Raw genomic sequence first — 21,498 nt, forward strand, 5'->3', positions numbered from 1 at the left:
TCAACAAACTATTGCTATTTAAATACTCCAACAGCTGGCCTTTAACAACAAGTTCTAAAATTTTCTCTAATGTGTGCAACATATTGATGGGACGAAACTCTTCGGCTTTAATCGTTCCAGCAGCTTTTTGAATAGGGACCACTAAGGATTCCTTCCAAATTTGTGGCACATGTCCAGTTTGTAATGATTCATTAATAAGGTCCAGCAGGATGTGGCCAATTGCATGAAAGCAATCTTGAATAACTCCAGCATTAACATTATCTACTCCAGCCGATTTTCCTAATGAAAAACAAATAATTCTAAGTTCATCTAATGTAATTGGGTGAAAAACTTCAAATCTACAACTACTATTAACTGGCTGTTTTATTTCGTCAGGTTCATCGACCAATTCAATGGATTGATTAATCAACGAAACACTCTCCATATTTTGATAAAGAAGGGACCATCGAGATATGGACTGATCGAGAGATAGAGATATAGGGCGAGAAAAGCCTTCTAGACCATTTGCACTGAAACTTCAGTAACTAATCAAAATTGAATTTCTGGTTATCGCTGTATCGAATGAATTTCGTACGAACGTGTACCTTCTTTTTCATATTACGAATGATAAATATTGATTATTATCGCCTTCCGCATGATCGACGAGGGCACAACCGTACTAATGCCAACTGGTACTGAGTAATTATTTGAACCAGAAGGCCTTCACTACCTACATCGAAAATTAATTTCTCTCTATCAACACCAGAATATGTTTCTTGAAATCCTATCTCCAAGAACACAACATGAGCAAATCGAAAGACAAGAAGAACAACAGTTTGCTGGCCTGCACAAAATTCAGTTCGTATATTTTTCGAATAGGATGTAATGTAATATCAGGCAATACGAATGTTTCGCACTATTTACGAAAAATTTATTTTATGTACGAAATCCATTTTTAAGAAACGAGTTTAACAGAATTAACGAAATAATATTTTCAGTGCGACATAAAGGAAACGTGATTACTAGAATAGATCAAATTACTGGTCGCAGAGAGGAAAAAAATCGTCCGTGTTCTTCAAACATATATTGTGTAGGTGAAATGGCCCTAAAGTTGGCCTATGGATCTGGGTTCATCGCTAAAAATCTGCTATTTATCAATTTTATCTAGATGAACGCGTCGTTGGGACGGTACTAATGCATATTTTTGGTCGCTATTGAAAGTTTAGTCGATTGCTCAATCTATGTATGAGCCCAAATTAGGGGCATTCAGGCCGACATTACATCCATTTGCCCTATGTAATATTGATAAAAAGTCCGTTCAAAATCCATCCGGAATTTGGTGCACTACGGATCGATTTCAATTATATTTTTTTAATTCAAAAGGATTGCATCAATTTCCCTACCGACGCTATTTGTTCTTCAAATTAAGTTTATCCAACTCGACATGGAACAACTAAATAAAAAAAACATCCGCTGGGAAAGGCAAACCCAAGCCAATTAGCCGATAATAATCACTTAATTAGCATATCTCACATTTCAATTTAGGCGAGCAAACATATTTAGAGCAACAGAAAAAAAAACGAACAAAGATTGAAGTCCGGAAGACTGACTCGGAAAGGGGCCAAATTGATTCATTTTTATCTACTAAATTTTCCACATTACCGCCAAACACTTCCACGTCCGATCAACCGGAAAAGGACGCCTACCGACGGACGGAAGGCGGAAAGAAATTGTCATTAGTTTTATGTGAATTAGCGGAAAAATAATCGTCCATCGTGCAAATGTAGGAGGAATCGCGATTTCCCTGGTCAGATAAGATTGGCGAGCGGCGGTATCAAGCGATGGAGCCGCTGGGAGGGTGGGAGAGGCTTTTAATGTAGCAGAAATATGATAATGTATACAAATTAAAATTGTTTATAATATAGAATTTTAGCATGCGATTTTTCGGGGGCAGGAAAACTTTCGGCCCGACCTTCTTTTCCGTCTTCCCACGTTTGAGGTTGCATTTTCGCCTTCACCCGGCACCCCGTCAGGTAGGAGTGGAAATGAGAGCGTGCTTTCACTCTGCTGCATGCGGAAGGAGGAATCCGGAGGGAGGAAATGGCATTACGATTACGTGCAGCAGCTCCTTTTTGTTTTGCAATTTCCACACTCGTCGTCGCTTTGGCAGAGGGAGCGAAAACCTAGATTGGCCCAACAATCGTTCCCACATTAATGGGAGTTCTTCGGTTTTGTGTAAATGTGCTGTTTGGGACTAATCTTGATGCATTTTTTTTTTGTTCTGCAACAGAGTCCAAGTATGTTTCTTTCATCATTTTATTTAAATTTTTATTGTGGAAAAATGAACCACAGACACACCCTACACAAAGCAAATTATGCAATCAAAGGTTTTTGTACTTGAAACCTGTTTGAGGTCCGGGGAGACGAAAGGCAATCAAGTTCAAACTTGAGCGGAAAAAAAATTGTGGAAGAAATGCATTCGTGATGCACTCCTGTCGGGCCAATGGTGTGAGTGTGCGATACGAGTTGCATTCGTGATTGCGTTTTCACACAAATGATTTGTAAAACCACTCAATTTCGAGCATTAGAATTTCGATATATTGCTACCGTTCGAGAGCATGCTACGACACGAAACGGTTGGAAAGAAATTGGATCACATTTCTGTTAATGGCCGATAGCTTTGCAGTTTTATTGGGCTTTGAAAATCCTACATCTCGTGTTAATATTCACTTCAAGGAAATGGTTTTCTCTTATCGAGTATGTCCATCAAATATTTAATAATGATACCTAGGTCTGTTTCGGTTGGCTCCATATTGTGTGGGTTAGTTCTACTTGAAAATCTATCACTTGACCGAAGTGCATATTCATTCAAATTGAAACATCAAATGTTAAATATTTCCCCACTGAAGCTTTCACCCTGGCAAGAATATGAACCGCACGCAGTTTTCAATCTGGTCAAGCGTACAATAATTCCCAGACATGCAAACTCACTTGCCCATCACACCAAAACACGCCTCAACCCAGCCCTCCCCCTCCACCATCCTGTCCCATTTCGCGTTGGTCGAACTAATTAGGGTCAATTTTGAATTATAATAGGAATGTCCTGTTATCTGATTGGGCTGTTTCGCTCGTTCGCACTGACCAGTGTCGTTTTCCTGATGCTTTTCTCTTGTTTTAGAGAAATTCCGCTTCGCTGACCGCTGAAGCGAGCCGGAATTTCGGGTGGCCTACCACCACCACCACCACCACCGGCAGCGACGGGTATTGGACCTTATTATAACAGATTACATGTAAGAAATTATAATTTATAGGCGATGATTTATGCCGCGTTCGGTCGTAAATCCGCTCTGCCGCCGGGCCGGAACTGGCCGAAATCGACCTCGAGAACTATTTGTATTCTTTGAAGTTCCGAGTTCTGCAGTCTGTGCGTCAAGACGGGGAGGCCAGATCAAGACGATTCCCCGGAATGATGAGTCGCTTTCTTGTTTCGTATTTTGACTTCGAGAAACAGAGAGAACCAGGGGGTGCGTGTGACCATAAAAAGCGCACCCCACCAGCACAGCCCAAGTGCCCCCCGAAAGTAATTGAAGTGGGTCGTAAAAAAAAAACGCGAAAGGACAAAACTTCTGCCACTGCCGGTATGGGAACGAGCGGTTTCCGACGATACAAATGCATTGGCTCAAGGAGCGCCGAGGAAAAAGAAATCTTTAATGTCATAAATTGCCGTGCGATATACATAATTTAGCTTAAATTAGCGATTTATTCTCCCGATGGGGAAAATTATGTGCTCGAGACAGTTCCAAACGACCATCAAACTCGAAACCACACCGCCACTAGGCGTAAAGGGCAGCAATCCAGCAATTGAAATGCAGATTGAAATGGCAATGTTATACTACTTAATCAGGCATGAAAAAGAAATTTCCGTGACTAATGGGTCGGTCGAGCTGCAGCCCGTGGCGGTCGGTGTTGAGATTCGTGACGTTGTGATTTTTCTTCGACGGTGTCACATTGGCCTTCGGTAATGTTTTGAAATTCACAATTTTGACGTAAGGGCATCTACACTGAACTGAAATGACATGTTCCCAAGTCTTGTAAAATTGCACTACGAGAAATTCCCATGAAAATGCTATGATTGAAAACGTGGCAGTTAAATACTGCATCAATCTGATACGTTTACAATACCAGTAAGTTAATAACTTCGATATGACAGTCATAAGAATTCTAAACATTGGTTAAGTTATTATATTGTACTGTGATTTAGTATACATGTAATTCATTAATGGTATTTATTTTTATATGAAAGTCACATGCAAACAAATTAAATCTATAGATTTTTTTTTGTTCGGGAGGGGAGTATAACCACTGCGTCCATTATTTGAACTTTTGTGGTACCCCTATTTGCTGTTTGCATCATGCAAACCAACCAATATTTAACGAGTGGACGGATAATTGTCTGGACACATCTTTTCCCAGTCCGGTATAATATGGTTTATAAAACCAACTACCTTTCCAACTACCTAATACTTCCAAGAAATTTAGATCTACGCTTGTGTAATGCACCACAACTGCAAAGCAGATGTTCCAAGGATTCACGTTCCAAATTATAGAAACGACAGATATCACTCTGAGCCCGACCAATGTTCTTCATGTAATATCTATTAGGACAGTGCCCAGTAGAGTGATGCAAACTTTGAAATTTTCGCTCCACAATACTTAAACGATTCCAAATCGGATCCTGACTAACCTCTCAAAATTTGAACCCATTTGGTGAGAAACTGAGATGACACAAACCATTTGAAGTTTGTATGGGAATGACTATGGTAAAACCAAAATTTTTGTTCATGTCTATCTAATAATTCACCATATCGGTCTGCTTCAAAAACTATCAACTGTACTTGTAGAAAATTTTTCCAGCTACAACTTTGCTCAAGACCACTTTTTGATTAAATGCAAGGATCGAAAGTTATCAATTGTTCAATGCGCTGATGTCTTATGATCATGCTCAATCAACTGCTCAGCAGGCAACATTGGTGTTTCTGGGGCGTTGAATAGGACACACAAATCAAGGCTACTATGTCACACTGCAAAACACAGTGTTGCCTAGAGAGCAGCTGCTTGATCATGTCATAAGTTTATCAATGTCTTAAATAATTAATAACGTTTTCCTGCCTCGTTTTACATAGAAACGATCTTGAGCAAAGTTGTAGCTGAGAAAATTTTCTATAAGAATGGCTATCGAACTGTTTCGTAGCTCAATATGGAGAAAGACTAGAAGGCAATGAACAGAAAGTTGAGATTTCCCATATTAATTTACATGTTATCTTCAAATGGCTTGTGCGAAGCCTGTTTCTAACCAATTGAGTTGTAACTTTGGGAGGCTAATCAGTACCCGATTTGAAACTATTTAAGCACTGTGGAGCGAAAAAGTCAAATTTTGCATCAGTCTAGTGCCCAGTTACTAGGCCAGTGTATGTACTAAGAGCTCTTTTATTGAGCTCTAAGAGCTTTTTGGTGTATGTTATATTAAGAGTTATAAATCTTTTCGACTGGTTGCAGTTTGTGACAGTCATCCAATTGGCCATCACCCTTTGCTCTTCCCAGCATTTGAGTTACATTTATACCGTACAGTATGATATTCCACAGTATGGTTCTGGGCCAAAAAATTGTGAATCGGAACGTAACTTTGCTAGGTCGTCTTCCCTTTCATTTCCTTCAATGCCACAGTGTCCTGGTACTCAATATAAGTTTACTGAGTTCCACACAGTTGCCGAAGCGAGAGAATATATTCCCAGACTACCTTTGATGTACATTTGTAAGCACTCAGTGCTTTCTGCGCTGCTTGACTATCAGAAATAATGCAAATATTTGCACATCCGTATTTCCTCCTCAGCCAACACTGTTGGAAAATGTCCCATCGCAACTAAAATACTGGTTCCGGGGCCAAAGATTCCTTGACAAACGTTAGGACCAGCAGTTTCCCAATCCGAACGTGCCGTTTCACATACGTTGAAGGGAATTTCATAGTTGTCTTCTGGTTTCATCCAGTCTCCATTCATACTCATCACTGGTCCTCTTCGGAAGAATTGTAAGATGCTTAGATGACCAACAAGATCACCTAGCATTACTTTTTTTTTAGATCTTTCGAGTCTTAGAGCACTTCTTTCCGCTTCTAGTTGCACATGTTATTGCAAGGGCAGCAGATTGAGGATTGCTTCCAATGAACTCTCTATAAATTACAGAACTATCACATTTGACTCAAATTGTCTCGATTTGATACCCGAGCAGAGAATGACAACAACATGAAAACAAAATTTGTTATTTTGATATAAACGTTCTTGATAACATGTTTTGGCAACCGTGTGGTCGAGTTAACAGTTATCATAAAAAAATAGATCTAAATGGATGAAGGATATTAAAGAGATAACAAATCTAGCTTAATTGGTAGCAAAGCAATGTATGCTATTTGATATTGGTATTTTCGTTAATAACAAACAAAATAAGTAACCAGTATGCTATTATTACTAATGATACTGATTTGAAAATAACCGATCATTAGACTTTACTGATTAATGTATTAGATAATATCAATAACAACGATGAATTAGTAAAATTGAAGTGCTGGAGGAAATATTCAAAACAGGCTGTTTCGAATCTTGTTGAGAGGAGCGTGGATTTTCCATTCGCGGCCGGTAATTTAGATGAATCTACAGCTGTTCTTAATAACGCTTTGAAAACGTGTACCAATCAACTAGTTGAGCCAAAGTTCGTTCCTTTGAAAAACTTGAACAGCTGGTACAATTTGGATCTTTTGCGTCTTAAACGGAAAGGGGACAAATGGTAAAAAAAATTTTGTAGATCAAGTAATGACAATCATTGGAATAGGTAAACAATCGCGCGTAATAAGTATTAACAATCGATAAAGAAAACTCAATGTGAATATGTTCAAAGGAAGATTGATCAGCATCAAAATAATAGCAAAGAGTTATGGAAAATTTTGAAATCATTGTTTTTCATTAGGAAAAACTGCTGGAGTAGACAATGTTAAGGCTAGAGTTATTCAAGATTGCTTTCATGTCATTGGCCACATCTTGCTGGACCTTAATAATCAATCATTGCAAACTGGACATGTGCCACACATTTGGAAGAAATCCTTAGTGGTTCCTAATCAAAAAGTTGCTGGAATGATTAAAGCCGAAGAGTTTCGTCCCATCAAGATGTTGCACACATTAGAGAAAATTTTAGAACTTGTTGTTAAAGGCCAGCTGTTGCACTATTTAAATAGTAATAGTTTGTTGATACCAGATCAATCGGGATATCGGGAAAGTAATTCTTGTGAAACCGCGTTGAATTTAGTATAAGCGAAGTGGAAAGATAACTTGGTGTGTAAAGATACAATTTTTACTGTTTTTGTTTAGATCTAAAACGCGCTTTTGAAACAATTTCTCATTGTTAAGATCAATCAAGTGCTTTGGAATTACGAGTACTGCATATAAATGGATTGAAAGCTATTTGTCTGACAGAACTCAACGGACTGTTTTTAATGATTCTGTTTACAGTCCCGTGGGGAATAACCTTGAAGTGCCCCAGGGAAGTGTATTAGGGTCCCTGTTATTTATTATGTATATTAATGACTTGCAACGTGTTTTACGATTTTGCAACATTAATCTTTTTGCAGATGATACTGTGTTATTCATTGCAGCGAAGGATTTAGATGATGACTTGAATGAAGATTTGCGTTCTCTTAGTAGATGGTTGAAGCAGTTGAAATTGAATACGAGTAAAACTAAATTTATGGTAATTTCACGGAATAGAGTAAATGAGAAAGTCTCTGTTGTAATTGATGATGATACTATTGATCGCATTCGGGAGATTAAATATCTTGGCGTGATTATTGATAACAAACTTAAGTTCAACTCTCACATTGACAATGTCATTAAGAAAATTGCCAAGAAGTATGGAATATGTCGACTGAAAAACAATTTAACTATTGCCAGTAAAATACAGCTATACAAATCAATCATTTCTCCTCATCTAAAATTTTGCCCTTCCTTTTTATTTTTGGCCAATGCAACACAAATATCGTGATTACAGCGCTTGCAGAATAAAATAATGCGTTTGATTTTGAGATGTAATAGATTCACTTCCTCAACTTTGATGCTAGACGCCTTACAATGGTTGCCGGTGAAGCAAAGAATTGTATATTTGACTATGGTGTTCATTTTTAAAGTAGTCAACGGTTTGCTGCCTCGATATTTGTGTGATCGAATTGAAAGAAGATGTGACTTTCATAGATATAATACTAGAAACGCGGTTGAAATAAGAACACCACATTTCTTGACTTGTGCTTCACAAAATTCATTATATTATAAAGGAATAAATATTTTCAATTCGATGCCTTGACATATCAAACGTTCAGCAACACTTACAAAATTTAAAAGACACTGCATTTCACACGTTGAAACTGTCTTTTGAACAGTTATCCAGTGATTTTTTTTATAAATTGACAAATTATGTATCTTGACGAAGTTATCTATAACGGATTATTTTGTTTCGATAGCTGTCATAATTACATTTTTCCCTCCCCTTGGCTAGTTTTTGCACCTTGTTGCTGGTGGGCGGGCTTAATTTCATGCTTTTTAGTGGAGTGTTGGAGACGGTAGGTTTATGGCTGGCTTTGCTGGCTCATACCGCGATAGAATGGCGCCATGGGCAGGCAATGGGGATTACTAAGCTTCCCCTCTCTGATAAACTACTGCATGAGAGAACCAAAGATCTAGTCCAGCAGTGATAGTATCACACTTGTTACTCCTTTGTTTGAGAGCCACGTTGTAGTACGCTTACGTATAGGCACTGACGTTGGGTGCGATACTGGCGAGTTTTGCCGCAAATCACTCTTATTTTATTTATTTTTACGCAGATAGATTTATTCGGATTTGCAACGGAATTATTTGCGTGACAAGCTTTCATTGTTGTTTATATTGAGGTATTACTCAGGGAACAATGTCAAACACCATTTTTGTACATGGTATTGTAACTAATCTTATATGTGCTTCATTTTGATTTGGGATAAGTGTTTGAACTATGACTCGGGATTTCCACTGTAGTATGCTTCCATTGTGACATACCCATATGTATTTTTGTGGTGCGACATAGTGGAAACGTGAGAGCGTAATTGGAACATTTACCATATACAATATACAATTTAAAATTAGCTTGGAGACTAACTTCAAATTGAAGCATTTTAGTCACTTCAGGGTGTCACCTGGGACGAACGAAGATATAATTGATATATGTCAAAGCCAGAAGTACTTGAAACACGTCGAATTTTAGTTTAAAAGCATGGGTTATGATTTCGTAGGTAGATTAGAGATTTCAGTTATTTATTAAATAAGACAAATAATCATCAAATGAACTTCATTTACAGAATTCAGAAAGTTAATTAACATAAGAGATAGTACGCGGGGGGTCCGCTTAGGGAGGCAACTAGCCTTTAGAGTTGTATAATAAATCTTTCTATTTAGAATATTTGTTAATTATAGGCAATGTCAATAGCAGTCATATCTTCAATCAGGCGTTTACGAATAAGTGAAGTTTTAGGAAAGGTGTGTTAAATATGTTGATAGGTTTGAAATAAGAATTAGGATTGTTGTGCTTTAGTTTTCGGTAAGGTATGATGTGTCAACTAAACCCTTTTGAGCCAATTTTCAAAAATCAAATTGATTGAGTGATTTATTGAAAGACACCTTCATTGAAACATTGCGTTGCGTTAGGAAACAGTATTCTCCTATAACGAAAATTGACAAGTCATGCATCTAACATAGTAGTAGTAGCAGTGTCGCATAATCTTATCACAATTGCTGCAAATAATCCTGGAGGGGCCGGCAGGGCTGAATACGGAATACGGATCAAAACTAACATAACTCTTAACACTAAAATGATCCCGGAACTAACACTCATCCATTGCACTTTTAGTTATATATTAGTTTTATTTTCCAACTTATTTATCTATGCTTCTTTCTATTGTTTGGATCAAGTACAACTAATACTAATCTACATTTTAACCCATTATCTTTATGAATGGCGAATCATATGGAGCTTGAACTCGAAGAAATAACTTGATTTCAATGGACTAAGGAGAAGGAATAGAATGACTTCGAACAGGATATCAAACAAATTCAAGACCAATCCATTAGATACCAGAAATCAACAAGGCACCTGTGAGTTATATACTCGGAGAGGTATTTGATAAATAATCAAAAAGTAGTCAGTTAAAATCATAGTGGAGCCAAGGATCATGAAAGGTAATTGTCAATAATTCAATAATTAGAATAAATAACCATATTATACTATATATTGATATTACTATTTGTATATATCAATGAAATTAGTCATAACAGAGTAACAGAAAGAATTTATAAACAGATGGGGAAGAACAATAGACACAAGTTGTCACAATACACAAGGCAAGTTGGGGTTAATACACAGGACAAAATGACAAAATAAGTGACGACTGAAGACAAGACTGGGACAAAAATCAACCGTTAAAAAAAAACCAAGAAGGCGCAATTATAGGGGAATTTACGTATTTTCGTCAATCTAAGCAGCGTCCGAACTTCTATTAGCGATTTTTCAGCGTCACACACATACATGACAGGTTTGTTTGTTGATATTTATCTGCTGCTTGCTGTTCTACCAATTCCAATCGACAGAATTGATCAAAACGTGTTGAACATGTTTTTACAACGCTCCAAACTTCTCAGGTGAGTGTGACTATTGTCGGCAGTCTCTTTTTCTTCGGCACCCTTTCCATTTGAACTGCGTGTTAACCAGCTGTTCTATTATCGGCAACTCGAAATCAGCCGTATTTTGTAGTAATTATATTTCATTTAAAGAAAAATATGGTATAACAGGAATTGACAGTCGTAAAAATGTAATCAGATTGAAGCTGAAAAGGTATGGAATCGGCTTAATACATTCAGCGAAGAGTTTTGATGGGAAAATACAGTGAAATAAACGTTTCAATTTCGGTTGCCGAAAACAGTCAATGGGTGCCGAAGCCATAATTTACCCTATCATCAAAACTATTTGGATCAACACAAAAACAACAGTGACCAAACGGGTACCATAGCCTAGGAACGTCTGTGTGTTGATTTAAAATAGAGGCTCCTAGAAGTAAAATTTATCAATAAAAGGGGTCCAGTGTAGAGTTTAAGCAAGTGTATGCTGCCATTGGATGCACTACCGGATCTAGGATCCAGGTTGCCCAGGGCAGCTTTCATTAGGAGGTCCCTATATACAGGGTGATTCGGAGTAACTGTCACTTAAAACAATGGTAATAACGAATGAACGGTTGCATCCATTTTTGATATCAGTACCCAACTTGGGTAAAGAAGAACTGCATTATAACACACCATCGACTGGAAATGCTCTCGCAACGTGGGGCTTTAGGTAGTGATGAAAACGTCGCTAGATCTATTCCACAGCCGCAGTCAGTTTATGAGCAACAAGAGGGACGCACATTTTTGCCTGTGGACTTGGAGACATACTTCAAGTCCCCGCGTACATCGTACGGGCTAGGCAAAAATGTGCGTCTATCTTGAAAACTGTCGCTTTAATGGCCCTTCGCTCATTTTCAACTTCTATTCAATTTTCATACTGCCGTACTCTAACGGAACTATCCACCTACCCTCTTCTAAAGATCATTCTCTAGCTAATAAATCATCACACTAAAGCTTCATGTTAGCATTTCCAACCAACTCTGAAAATCGTTAACTTCGCGTATGAAGTAACATAAAAACACTTTGAAAGCTTCTAGAAGATAACACACAAATTTATACAGATTTATAACATCCATGGTTGTTTGAAGTCGAAAACGAATGAAATTTCTAATCTTAATATCAATACTAGCTCAGTGTTAACTCGGCTGTCGACAGAAGCAGGACACTCTCGATGTGTATCACGCGGTCGTCTTTTTACTGGTTGCTGCCGAGTAAAAAGACGATCGCGTGACTCACATCGAGATGTGTGGTCCTCCTCATTGTTTTTCATCAGCAGTTCTTTCGGTCGACGCGTCGTCGAATTTAGAAAGCAACCGTTTCGTGATGTGTGTGTGTGTGTGTGTGTGAGTTCTGACCACGTTTTGCGTTATCTCTGCTCCCCGTTGGCAATACTGCCATACAATGAAACCACTGGAAGAGGATCCCGTTCTGATGACAGAACAGAAATGCATTCAATTTAGTGATTTAAAATTATCAAAAATTGTGAAGCACCTGCTGGAAAGTGAGATACTAGTTAAATTGTCTGAAGAAATAATCAAAATCTAAAATCTAGTCAAAAATATTAAAAGTAGTCATTGTTTGCTATTTAAGATTTTCATTTAATTTTTTTTCACCCTGTATATTTTTCCTGAAATGAAATAAGTTTTTCCAACAACTGTAACTTGTTGAAAAATGGTTGTCAATGATTGACCATAACAAATAATCATGCAAATTGAATGAAGGGGGAAATGACGTATCAGTTAATAATATCACTGTTAAAGAAATTTTTATGACTCTTGTAAGTCTCGATGCTGGCAAAGGACCTGGTCCTGGTGAAATACCTCAATTTTTATTGAAAAAAATAGCAACTAGTTTTGTTAAACCATTGTTTTGGCTTTACAATTTATCTCTCAAAACAGGTGATTTTCCAAAAAATTGGAAGAAATCATTTTAAATCCCAATATTTAAATCTGGCAAACGGCCAGACATTAAAAACTATAGAGGTATTGCAATTATGCCATGCATTCCTAAAATGTTTGAAGCAATTGTTAACCAGAAAATATTTAACCAGGTTAAGCATCGCATTTCAAATAATCAACATGGTTTAAGGTCGGTCAACGTCTTCTAATCTGTTGGAATTTGTAAACTTTTCTATTGAAGCAATGGATAGAGGTTATACCTTTGAAACCTTATACACTGAATTTAGTAAGGCCTTTGACAGAATAGACATTCCCTTACTTCTTTTTCATTTAAAACGTTTAGGTATGACAAGTACACTTTAAAAATGGATTGGATCATACTTGACAGAAAGAATACAGATGGTCCACTTTAGAGTAAAAATGTCCTCGCCAGTTAAAGTTACCTCGGGAGTTCCACAGGGATCTCATTTAGGTCCTTTATTATTTATTTTATTTGTGGATGACGTGAAATTTGTGTTGAATCGCTTAAATGTGCTCATATATGCTGACGATATGAGACTGTACATGGAAATCTTTAACAATTCTGATTTGCTCCATTTTAAAAATGAAATTGATGTTTTCTACAATTGGTGCGTTAAAAGTCTGCTGGATATTAATGTTAAAAAACGCAATGTTATATCTTACTCCAGAAAACACACTACTCTAGATTTTACATGCACTCTAGGAAACCAGCTGGTTGTAAGATGCGATAAAATTAGGGACTTAGGAGTAATTCGTGACTCGAAGTTGACATTTGTAGATCATGTGAATACCACAATTCACAAAGCAAATAATATGTTGCGATTAATAAAAAGATTGAGTTATCATTTTAAAGACCCCTTTAACTTCAAAACACTTTATATAGCTTACGTGAGATCAATTCTCGAATATTGCAGTGTGGTTTGGGCTCCATACCATGAAACTTATATAAATCGTATAGAATCAGTTCAAAAACAGTTTTTGTTATTTGCTCTTAGGAAACTAGGCTGGATTTCTTTTCCCGTTTCTTCTTATGAGCCCCGTTGCATGTTGATAAACATTGAAACACTTAAGAAACGAAGAGAAATTTCCATGATTTCCTTTGTTAATGATATTATCTCACAACGCGTTAAATCAGAAAAAAATATTAGCAAGCTACAATTTTTACGTACCATCACGCATGTTAAGAACTCGAAATGTATTTCTACTGTCACGATGTCTAAAGATAAAGAGATTCAATTTTGGAAATGCTGATCTGACCTTTTATTTTTGGTGGGTTAAAATCATCAGCATTTCTTTTTGCTTAAGAGTGGACATCAAAAAAAAAACTGTGTCCCCTTGGGGCAAAAATCATTCCGGTCGCTAATAAATACAGAAATTATGACAGTTTTGCGTTTCCAGACGTTATTTTCCGATAATCTCCCTTTAACTAAAACAAAGCTGTAACGGCCAAACCGAAGAGCGAATGAACAAATTTACTACCGCTGGTCACGATTCTTCGATTTGTCAGGTGGAATGAGGCAACCGAGAAAGAAGAAGGTGTCACTGGTTGTAACAAGAGTGAAAGTTTTCACCTCGAAGGTGACATAAATTATTTCCCCTAACTTCCTACCGGACCGACCTCCATCGCCCACCGTTCGGCAGTAAGTTTGGATTGGGGTCGTGGAAATGGGACGTTTGTTTCCCATTTGTTTGACCGGTTCTGGAACAAGCGTATCATAATCCAGCTCGTAAAATTAGAATTAAGTCGTAAAGGCATACAATCAATTTTACTCTATCTGAAAATAATTGCCGGGGAAGTCCTTGCCCAATGATTGATGAACTCTTGGTTGGAATTATTCCGTTCGTTTTAGGAAATTGTTCGCCTCGCTGAAACAACGAGAAAGCACAAATATGCGCGTGGGATAATAATTTCATACAATTTACTCACACACATCTCCGCTCGCGCGTTTCAGGCATTCAATTTCCGTTTTCCGCTTCATCTCCTGACTCTAACATCATCTTCCGTTTCGTTTTTTTTCCCTTCTGCTTCCAGATGGTGAACCGATCAAACTTCCGGAAAATTTAGAAAGTTTACCACGGGCTGACCATTTCCCAACCCAGCGACATCGGTGGAATACTAATGAGGTGAGTAAATGCCACAAATACTCTTGCATGCTGTTCAACCAAACTGACTGACTGACTGGCCATTTACTGCGGGGGGAGGGAGAGTGGGTGGGGGATGGGGGTTTGAACTAACGAAAGAAAAGTACTGACTGCCTGCCTGACTGAAACAATCTGGCTGGCGGCGACGGAGAAATTTCATTCTTTCCCAACAACTACGAACGTGTATGAACGTAGTAGGTACCTACTAGGAAGCAGAAGGCCAAAGGATCAAGAGTCAAGAGTTTAATATTGGGAGGAATTGTTTTATATTTTATTGGATTACAGTCTTCTTCTGGCTCGGTGGAGCCTTGTTTTTTTTCGTGTTTGGTGCGCTCGCTTTCGACTTCAACGTTTTTTTCTTCTTTGGTGTTTACTGTTTTACTTGAACCGATACAAATTGAACGTTTACTACACAGTTGGGTGATGCGAGGCGTTTGTGTTTCGATTAGTTTGATAGGGTTGAGTTTATTTCCACCCGGGAAGGATCCCCTTGCAGGCTGTTTATAAATTGTATCCCATAACCTCGAGTAAGCCGCGAGTATTCGACCCCTTCAACTAACTTTAGCTTTTAGAAACATTGTAAAACCCATAATGAACTACGGCCTCACAAAGCTACCGCAATTGATCCTTGATAAATAAATAAATTATGTAAAATATGTCTAAATCAATTATTGACTCAAAACAGGTGCAGGGTGATTGAAAAGCAAATTATGTGGAGCATTTATCCAGCACTACTTGATTACGTGTACATGCATTTTAATTCCTACGTGAATATGAACATGAATATATATGCTGTACCGGAGGTTGCGTCGGAGTTGGAATACTTTTCACCGATTTCACAGCCCTGCTCCAGCCTTTGAAGAATTGAATCTCCTACACGGGTTGTAGGACAAAAGATTGATGGACAAATGGTCAAATGGACAAATAGTCGAAAATACACTCAATTTTGTTTTTACGTGATTTTTGTTCGCCTCTATTTCTGATGTTGGGATCTCAAATGGCAACCAAATTGAATACAACTTGTTTAAAAAAATCCCTATCAAAATCAATAAAAATGTGGTGCTAAAGTTATGTATTTGAGCAACTCAACTGAAATGCTCATTGGTTCATTTATGTATGACCTTGATTGTGCGTGGAGTGCGATCTTTTGTGCGAATGCCTTTAGAATCGTTGATTAAGTGACTGTGGAAAATTATACTTACTGTGCGTGATCCATCGTTTTTGTGGGTACGAGAGATCAACTTTTATTCGCGCGAGATTTGTGCATTATAGAAAATCAAAAATAATAGATGCCGTGAAAAATGAGAGTGATAGATGTACACGAGGAACCAGTGGAGGTGCCAAGGTGTGTTTATCCTAGGCAAAGGGTTAGCTCCATCGCTGTGGGGGCTTCATCGCTATTATCATCGTCGTTGGCAGTACTATTCGTATATTTTAAATTAATTATCGATCGTAGAAAATACATGAATTATCACGTATCTTAATCGTTCGTTACATACCTAAAGTTAACTTAATAATACTTTGACGCGAAGCGCTGTAGATTTTGAGATGCTCGATGACCGATGAGGGATCGTTTCTGCTTATTGAGCAGAAAACCATGAGATGAAACCCAAGCTCCATCACATCAAGCGTTGCGCCGTGGTTCTTTTGACCCTATCAAATATTCTCTCTTGTGTTCGCTTGTGCCTAGATAGCTAACAAGTTCATATAATTTCATGATTTACCTGCATTATTTCATGTTACTTACAAGAGTGAGACTCACTTTAATCTGTCTTATTTTAATATAATTGCTCACAACTTTCTGTTCGGTTGCAAATTACCAATACTCAATTCCATCCTTTTAGTAAACCCCGTCGATTGACGGCTGTCAAATTTCTCATGAAAGTCATTTTCTATAGACTATTAAAACTCTTTAAGACGAATGTTTTATAGCTAAATTTGTTGTCTGTATGGCTTCTAATAAAAAAGATATACCCAAATATAGTAAAAATATGAATACATACAAACTGACTTCATACGATTTAAAAAAATTACATACCTCAAATTTTTTTCATATTATTGAGAATAACATACGCCCTTTCAAATGCCGTAACATAACTTTTTTTTGCCCCAACCAGAGATATTAAAATTTGGAAAGGGCATATTTTTAGAAGAAAAACGTCAATAACTCTTGATTGGCAAAAGATATTGACAAGCTTTCGCCTTCTAAAGGTCTAAAAATTATTTTAAGACACCTTTGCTGAGAAATTTGGAATAAGAAAACTAGAGCAAAACAACTGTTTTTTTAGAGACACCCTAACTCAATTAAAGCAAATAGCTCTAAATTGGTCAATTTAAGAGACATAAAAAAGTTTTTTTTTCATACAAAGTTGCTTGAAATTAGCTCAGCTATAACTTTAGCGAAGAATGTGTACCTTAATTTATTCAAACAAAAAAGTTTGATTTTTAATTTTAATGATAAAAAGAACCGCCCTAGAATTTATTTTCATAAAATGAGGGCCTAGCTATAAGGAACAACTTTGTAGAAGAGACTTTTAGTCTAAAGTTTCAATTTCAGGCTCAAAACATATCCTTCCACCTAAATATGTATCCTGGACCACTGTGCAATGTTTTTCAATATAGAATCCCAATTTTCAAATAGCGCTATATTTTTTCTAAAAAGTACGTTTAATTACCTTTCATTTGATATTTTGATCTTTGAAATCGCCTTGTGGTTCAGAAGTTATAAATTTTTGAAAAAAGTCAGTTTTTGAAAAAACAACGATTTTTTGAACCACCCTAACATGGAACTCGTCACCCTAATGGCAAAATAAAACAAAAATACGGGTCTAATAGAAAATACCTCATCAGCTTTTGTAAACAAAACTACCAACCACACTATCAGATAGGGGAAGCTTCGTCCTACCTGACGGTATACTGGGTTTGCATAGATTAACTGTCATTCACGAGAAAAGACCACAAGAAGTTTTGTTTCAACTGCTGATAAGGCCTTTTCAATTGTTGATTTTGATGTCAAATATTTAATTTATTAATTTTACAGTAATTTTCAAGTTGAGCACTATAAAACAGACAGAAATCATTGAACGACAACTTTTGATCAAAATTAAAACTTTTTGTAACTAAACACGTTAAGCGGTGCCGGTGGTATACTGGTAAACGTGATAACCTCTCACCCCAGCAGGCCTGGGTTCAATTCCAGTCGGCGCCGCCGGGATGTTCAGAGGCATAAAATCGCTGAAGGGAAGTAAAGCCGTTGGTGCCCGGTTCATGAGTTGACGGGTCGATAGGTAGGGTCCAGGTGTGGGAGCTGCCTCCCTGGCGTCGGTAGCATTGGTGCTCAGCACGGAAAACAAGATCGACGGAAAACAAATCAAAGGAAAAAAAAAATACACAGTAAACTCTCCACTACTCTATCTAAGTCGATTTTTCTACAAGTCAGTACCTCGTTTGGTCGATGATCTATGCAGTATCAAAGGTAGAGCTTCTGAATTCTGTGACGTTGATAGTTAGTTTAGTTTCTTCTTCTTCTTCGTATTTCAAGCTTATTGCTTAGCGCATATTAGCTTATTGCGGGCTCTCAACTTAGTGTTCTAAATGCACTTCCACAGTTATTAATTGAGAGCTTTCGATGCCAATTACCAATGCATGAATTTGTATATTGTGTGGCAAGCACAATGAAACTCTATGCTCAGGGAAGTCGAGAAAATTTCCAACCCGAAAGATTCCCTCGACCGGACCGGGAATCGAACCCGCCGCCTCCGGCTTGGTAATACCGTGCCTTTACTGACTAGGCTATGAGGCCCCATTAGTTTATTTTAGTTTTCATTATTAACGAGACTTTCAGCCTTGGGCTGGTTCAATGGTTTTGACGTTGAGGTTACAATCAAAGGAACTTTAAAAAACATGACAACCCGTGATCATATTGAGTATTCAGGACCAGCGAATCCAAACACATAAAGCAACCAACAATAAAGACAAAACTCTTGCTACTACGTCCACGATTAACTCTCTCTGTAATATAGCTTGATCGGAAATGTAGAAGGATAATGATATATTGCTTGCCTGCTTTGTTGCAAAATACATGGTTGAGGACATAGCTTGATCAGAATCGGGAAAATACATAACAGAAAAAAAATAAGAGGTTGTATCCAAGACACGACCGTAGATTTGACGTACACTGAGGCAAAAGAACGTAAGAATGTCATAAGAACCACTTATGAATTTTAGCCATAAGAAATCAGTATGAATTTCATGCATTTGCCTTATGAAAAATAATGTTGAAAAAAAAAATTATAAAACGGAGCAGACCTGGCTCGAGCCATGGCCCTTGAGATTACAGGGTATGTTGTTGACCAAGCGTTCACTTGGTATGAAATTCTTATGTTTATTTGCCTCAGTGTAGGATTACGTGCTCGGTATCCATATTCAGCGACTGTGTTTGGGAAACCAATTTTTTCCCAACACGGAAACGCCTCGTTTTCTGATGACAAAATAATGCATCTTCGTGCACCAAAAGCACCGAATTTTTGGTATATTCAATAGATTAAAAAAAAAGCGTAAATTGATTGGAGGAATTTCTTGCTACAATTTCCCAATCGCGAGATATTCGTTATCAATCATATAAATTCGTGATTTTTTTGCTTTTTTATAGCGTCCTGGAGAAAACCTCACCTTAATTCGAAGTGTTTCTGGTTAATTGACAAGGTCATGTGATATTCGGTCATTTCGAGAATTTTTATGTACCACCTCACTACTGTTACGCATTTAGCCAAAAATGTTTGGTTGCTGGGTACAATACCAAAGAGCTTTGGGGGTGATGTTGCTGGCAGCAAGGCGAGCGAACGTTCAATGAAAATTAACTCTTAAACAACAATAATTTATAAAAAGAACCGTTTTGTCGTGATGGTTGATGGTTATCAGGGTGTTCAACGCGGATGTTGTTTGGAACGATGGTAACGCACTTAGCTTAGATGGCCCACAGTAATTCACGAAGAGCTACTGGCTTCTTCCTCCTTCTTCAGTGAATGGACGTTGATCGCTTGTAATACTTAACTCTAAAGGGAATTATCTTAAGCCAGTTCGATTTTGATTGCTAACCTGGTTAACTGACATAATCCCAAGCCATCGAACCTTCCTCAAAGTACCAAGGCTCTGCAAAATGCGTGTCGATTCATGTTGACATGACTGGTTCTCGGCAATTTAGTTACCACATCTTAAAATTGAGCCACTACATGAAAGGTATGACTATCTACTTTCAAACGGAACAGACAAGGAACCGATTGGAGTTGTGGGTGGCCAATGGGAACGATAAAACCCGTGAAAGGTGGCTGTGTGGAAATTCGGATTCACCGGGAAAATGGTCAATTCCTGAAAGAAGACCTAGAGATCCACGATTTTTAGCAAAACTCGCGAATCTCTAGGACTACTTTTAAGAATTAACCATTTTCCAGGTGAATCTGGATGCCCAGAAGGGCATAAAATGATCACCGAGGGACCAAATCAATATGTCACTGAGATATATATTCTCAGCTAAGGGTTCTTCACATTTTCTAAAAAAGCACGGATCGCCAGGTCAACTTTTAAGAAGTGACTATTTTCTCTATGATTCCGGATACTTAGAGGACCGCATCCTGGCCCACGGTAGCAAAATTAATATCTTTATGTCATATTTCCTATATGCTAATGATTGTATGCAATTTAGAAAAAATCGCGGATCTCTAGGTCTACTTTCTGGAATTGACTAATTTCCCGGTGATTGCGGATATCCACAGGACCGTTTTCTGGCCACTTGGTTGCAAAACCGACATGGTGATGGTATATTTCCGCTATGCTCATGATTGTTTGCAAATTAGAAAAAATCGCGCAGCTCTAGGACTACTTTTAATTATTGACCATTTTCCCCGTAAATCCGAATTTCCACAGAGCCACCTTTCACGGATTTTATCGCTCTGATTGGCCATCCACAACTCCAATCGGTTCCTTGTCTGTTCCGTTTGAAAGTAGATAGTCATACCTTTCATGTAGTGGCTCAATTTTAAGAAGTGGTAGCCAAATTGCCGAGAACTAGTCATGTCAACATGAATCGACACGCATTTTGCTCAGGACTTTTCCGGGTGTTTTTTTCCGTTCCGACTGGCTAACTACAGGTCCAATTGGGTTTCTATCTATTCAAAATAAAATGAGATAGCCATATCTTTCGATTGGTGGCTGAATCATAACGATTGGTCATTGAATTGCTGAGAACCAGCGATGTCAACATGCATCGACACGCATTTTGCAGCCTTGGGGTTATGTCAGTTAAAATGTCATATTTAATTATCTTAAAGATAAATCGTCCAGCTCAAACCTTTGTACGGGTAAGGGGTGGGACTATCATCATCATCAGCATCCTTTCGTTGTGTACTGGAGAACAATGTTGAACGCCACGCACCGAAAGTACTGCTGCTGCTGATGACGACCAACCGGGCACCACCCCACACGGTGATTGAATATACACCGTTCGGCGAGACCAGATGTAATTCGATTTTGAAATCTGTGCTAGGGAAAGGACTTTTTACAGGCAATCGGTTATAATCTTGATCACAGTTGGAAATCTGCGTAATTTTCAATAGTGACCTATTGAAAATTTATTAAGTGTTCGGTTTAGCAGATTCGTAGCAATTTTCAATCGATTGGCTTTG

At 37.8% G+C, this 21,498-nt stretch overlaps 1 protein-coding gene across 6 annotated transcripts in view; it reads left to right on the plus strand.

The window, feature by feature from the left end:
• The window catches only part of LOC135708135 (calmodulin-binding transcription activator 1-like), a 592,813-nt gene that overhangs the window by 452,666 nt on the left and 118,649 nt on the right, over positions 1-21,498 (plus strand). For all 6 annotated transcript variants that reach the window (XM_065230097.1, XM_065230091.1, XM_065230092.1 and 3 more), the window contains exon 5: positions 14,709-14,800. In XM_065230097.1, coding sequence (XP_065086169.1) covers positions 14,709-14,800 — 92 coding nt within the window. The remainder of the gene's footprint in view (positions 1-14,708; positions 14,801-21,498) is intronic.

This window comes from Ochlerotatus camptorhynchus, unplaced genomic scaffold, assembly GCF_037179485.1.
Source record: "Ochlerotatus camptorhynchus isolate MF236.1 unplaced genomic scaffold, CSIRO-AGI_Acam_v1.1 ptg000328l, whole genome shotgun sequence".
NCBI classification, from domain to species: Eukaryota; Metazoa; Arthropoda; class Insecta; order Diptera; family Culicidae; genus Ochlerotatus; species Ochlerotatus camptorhynchus.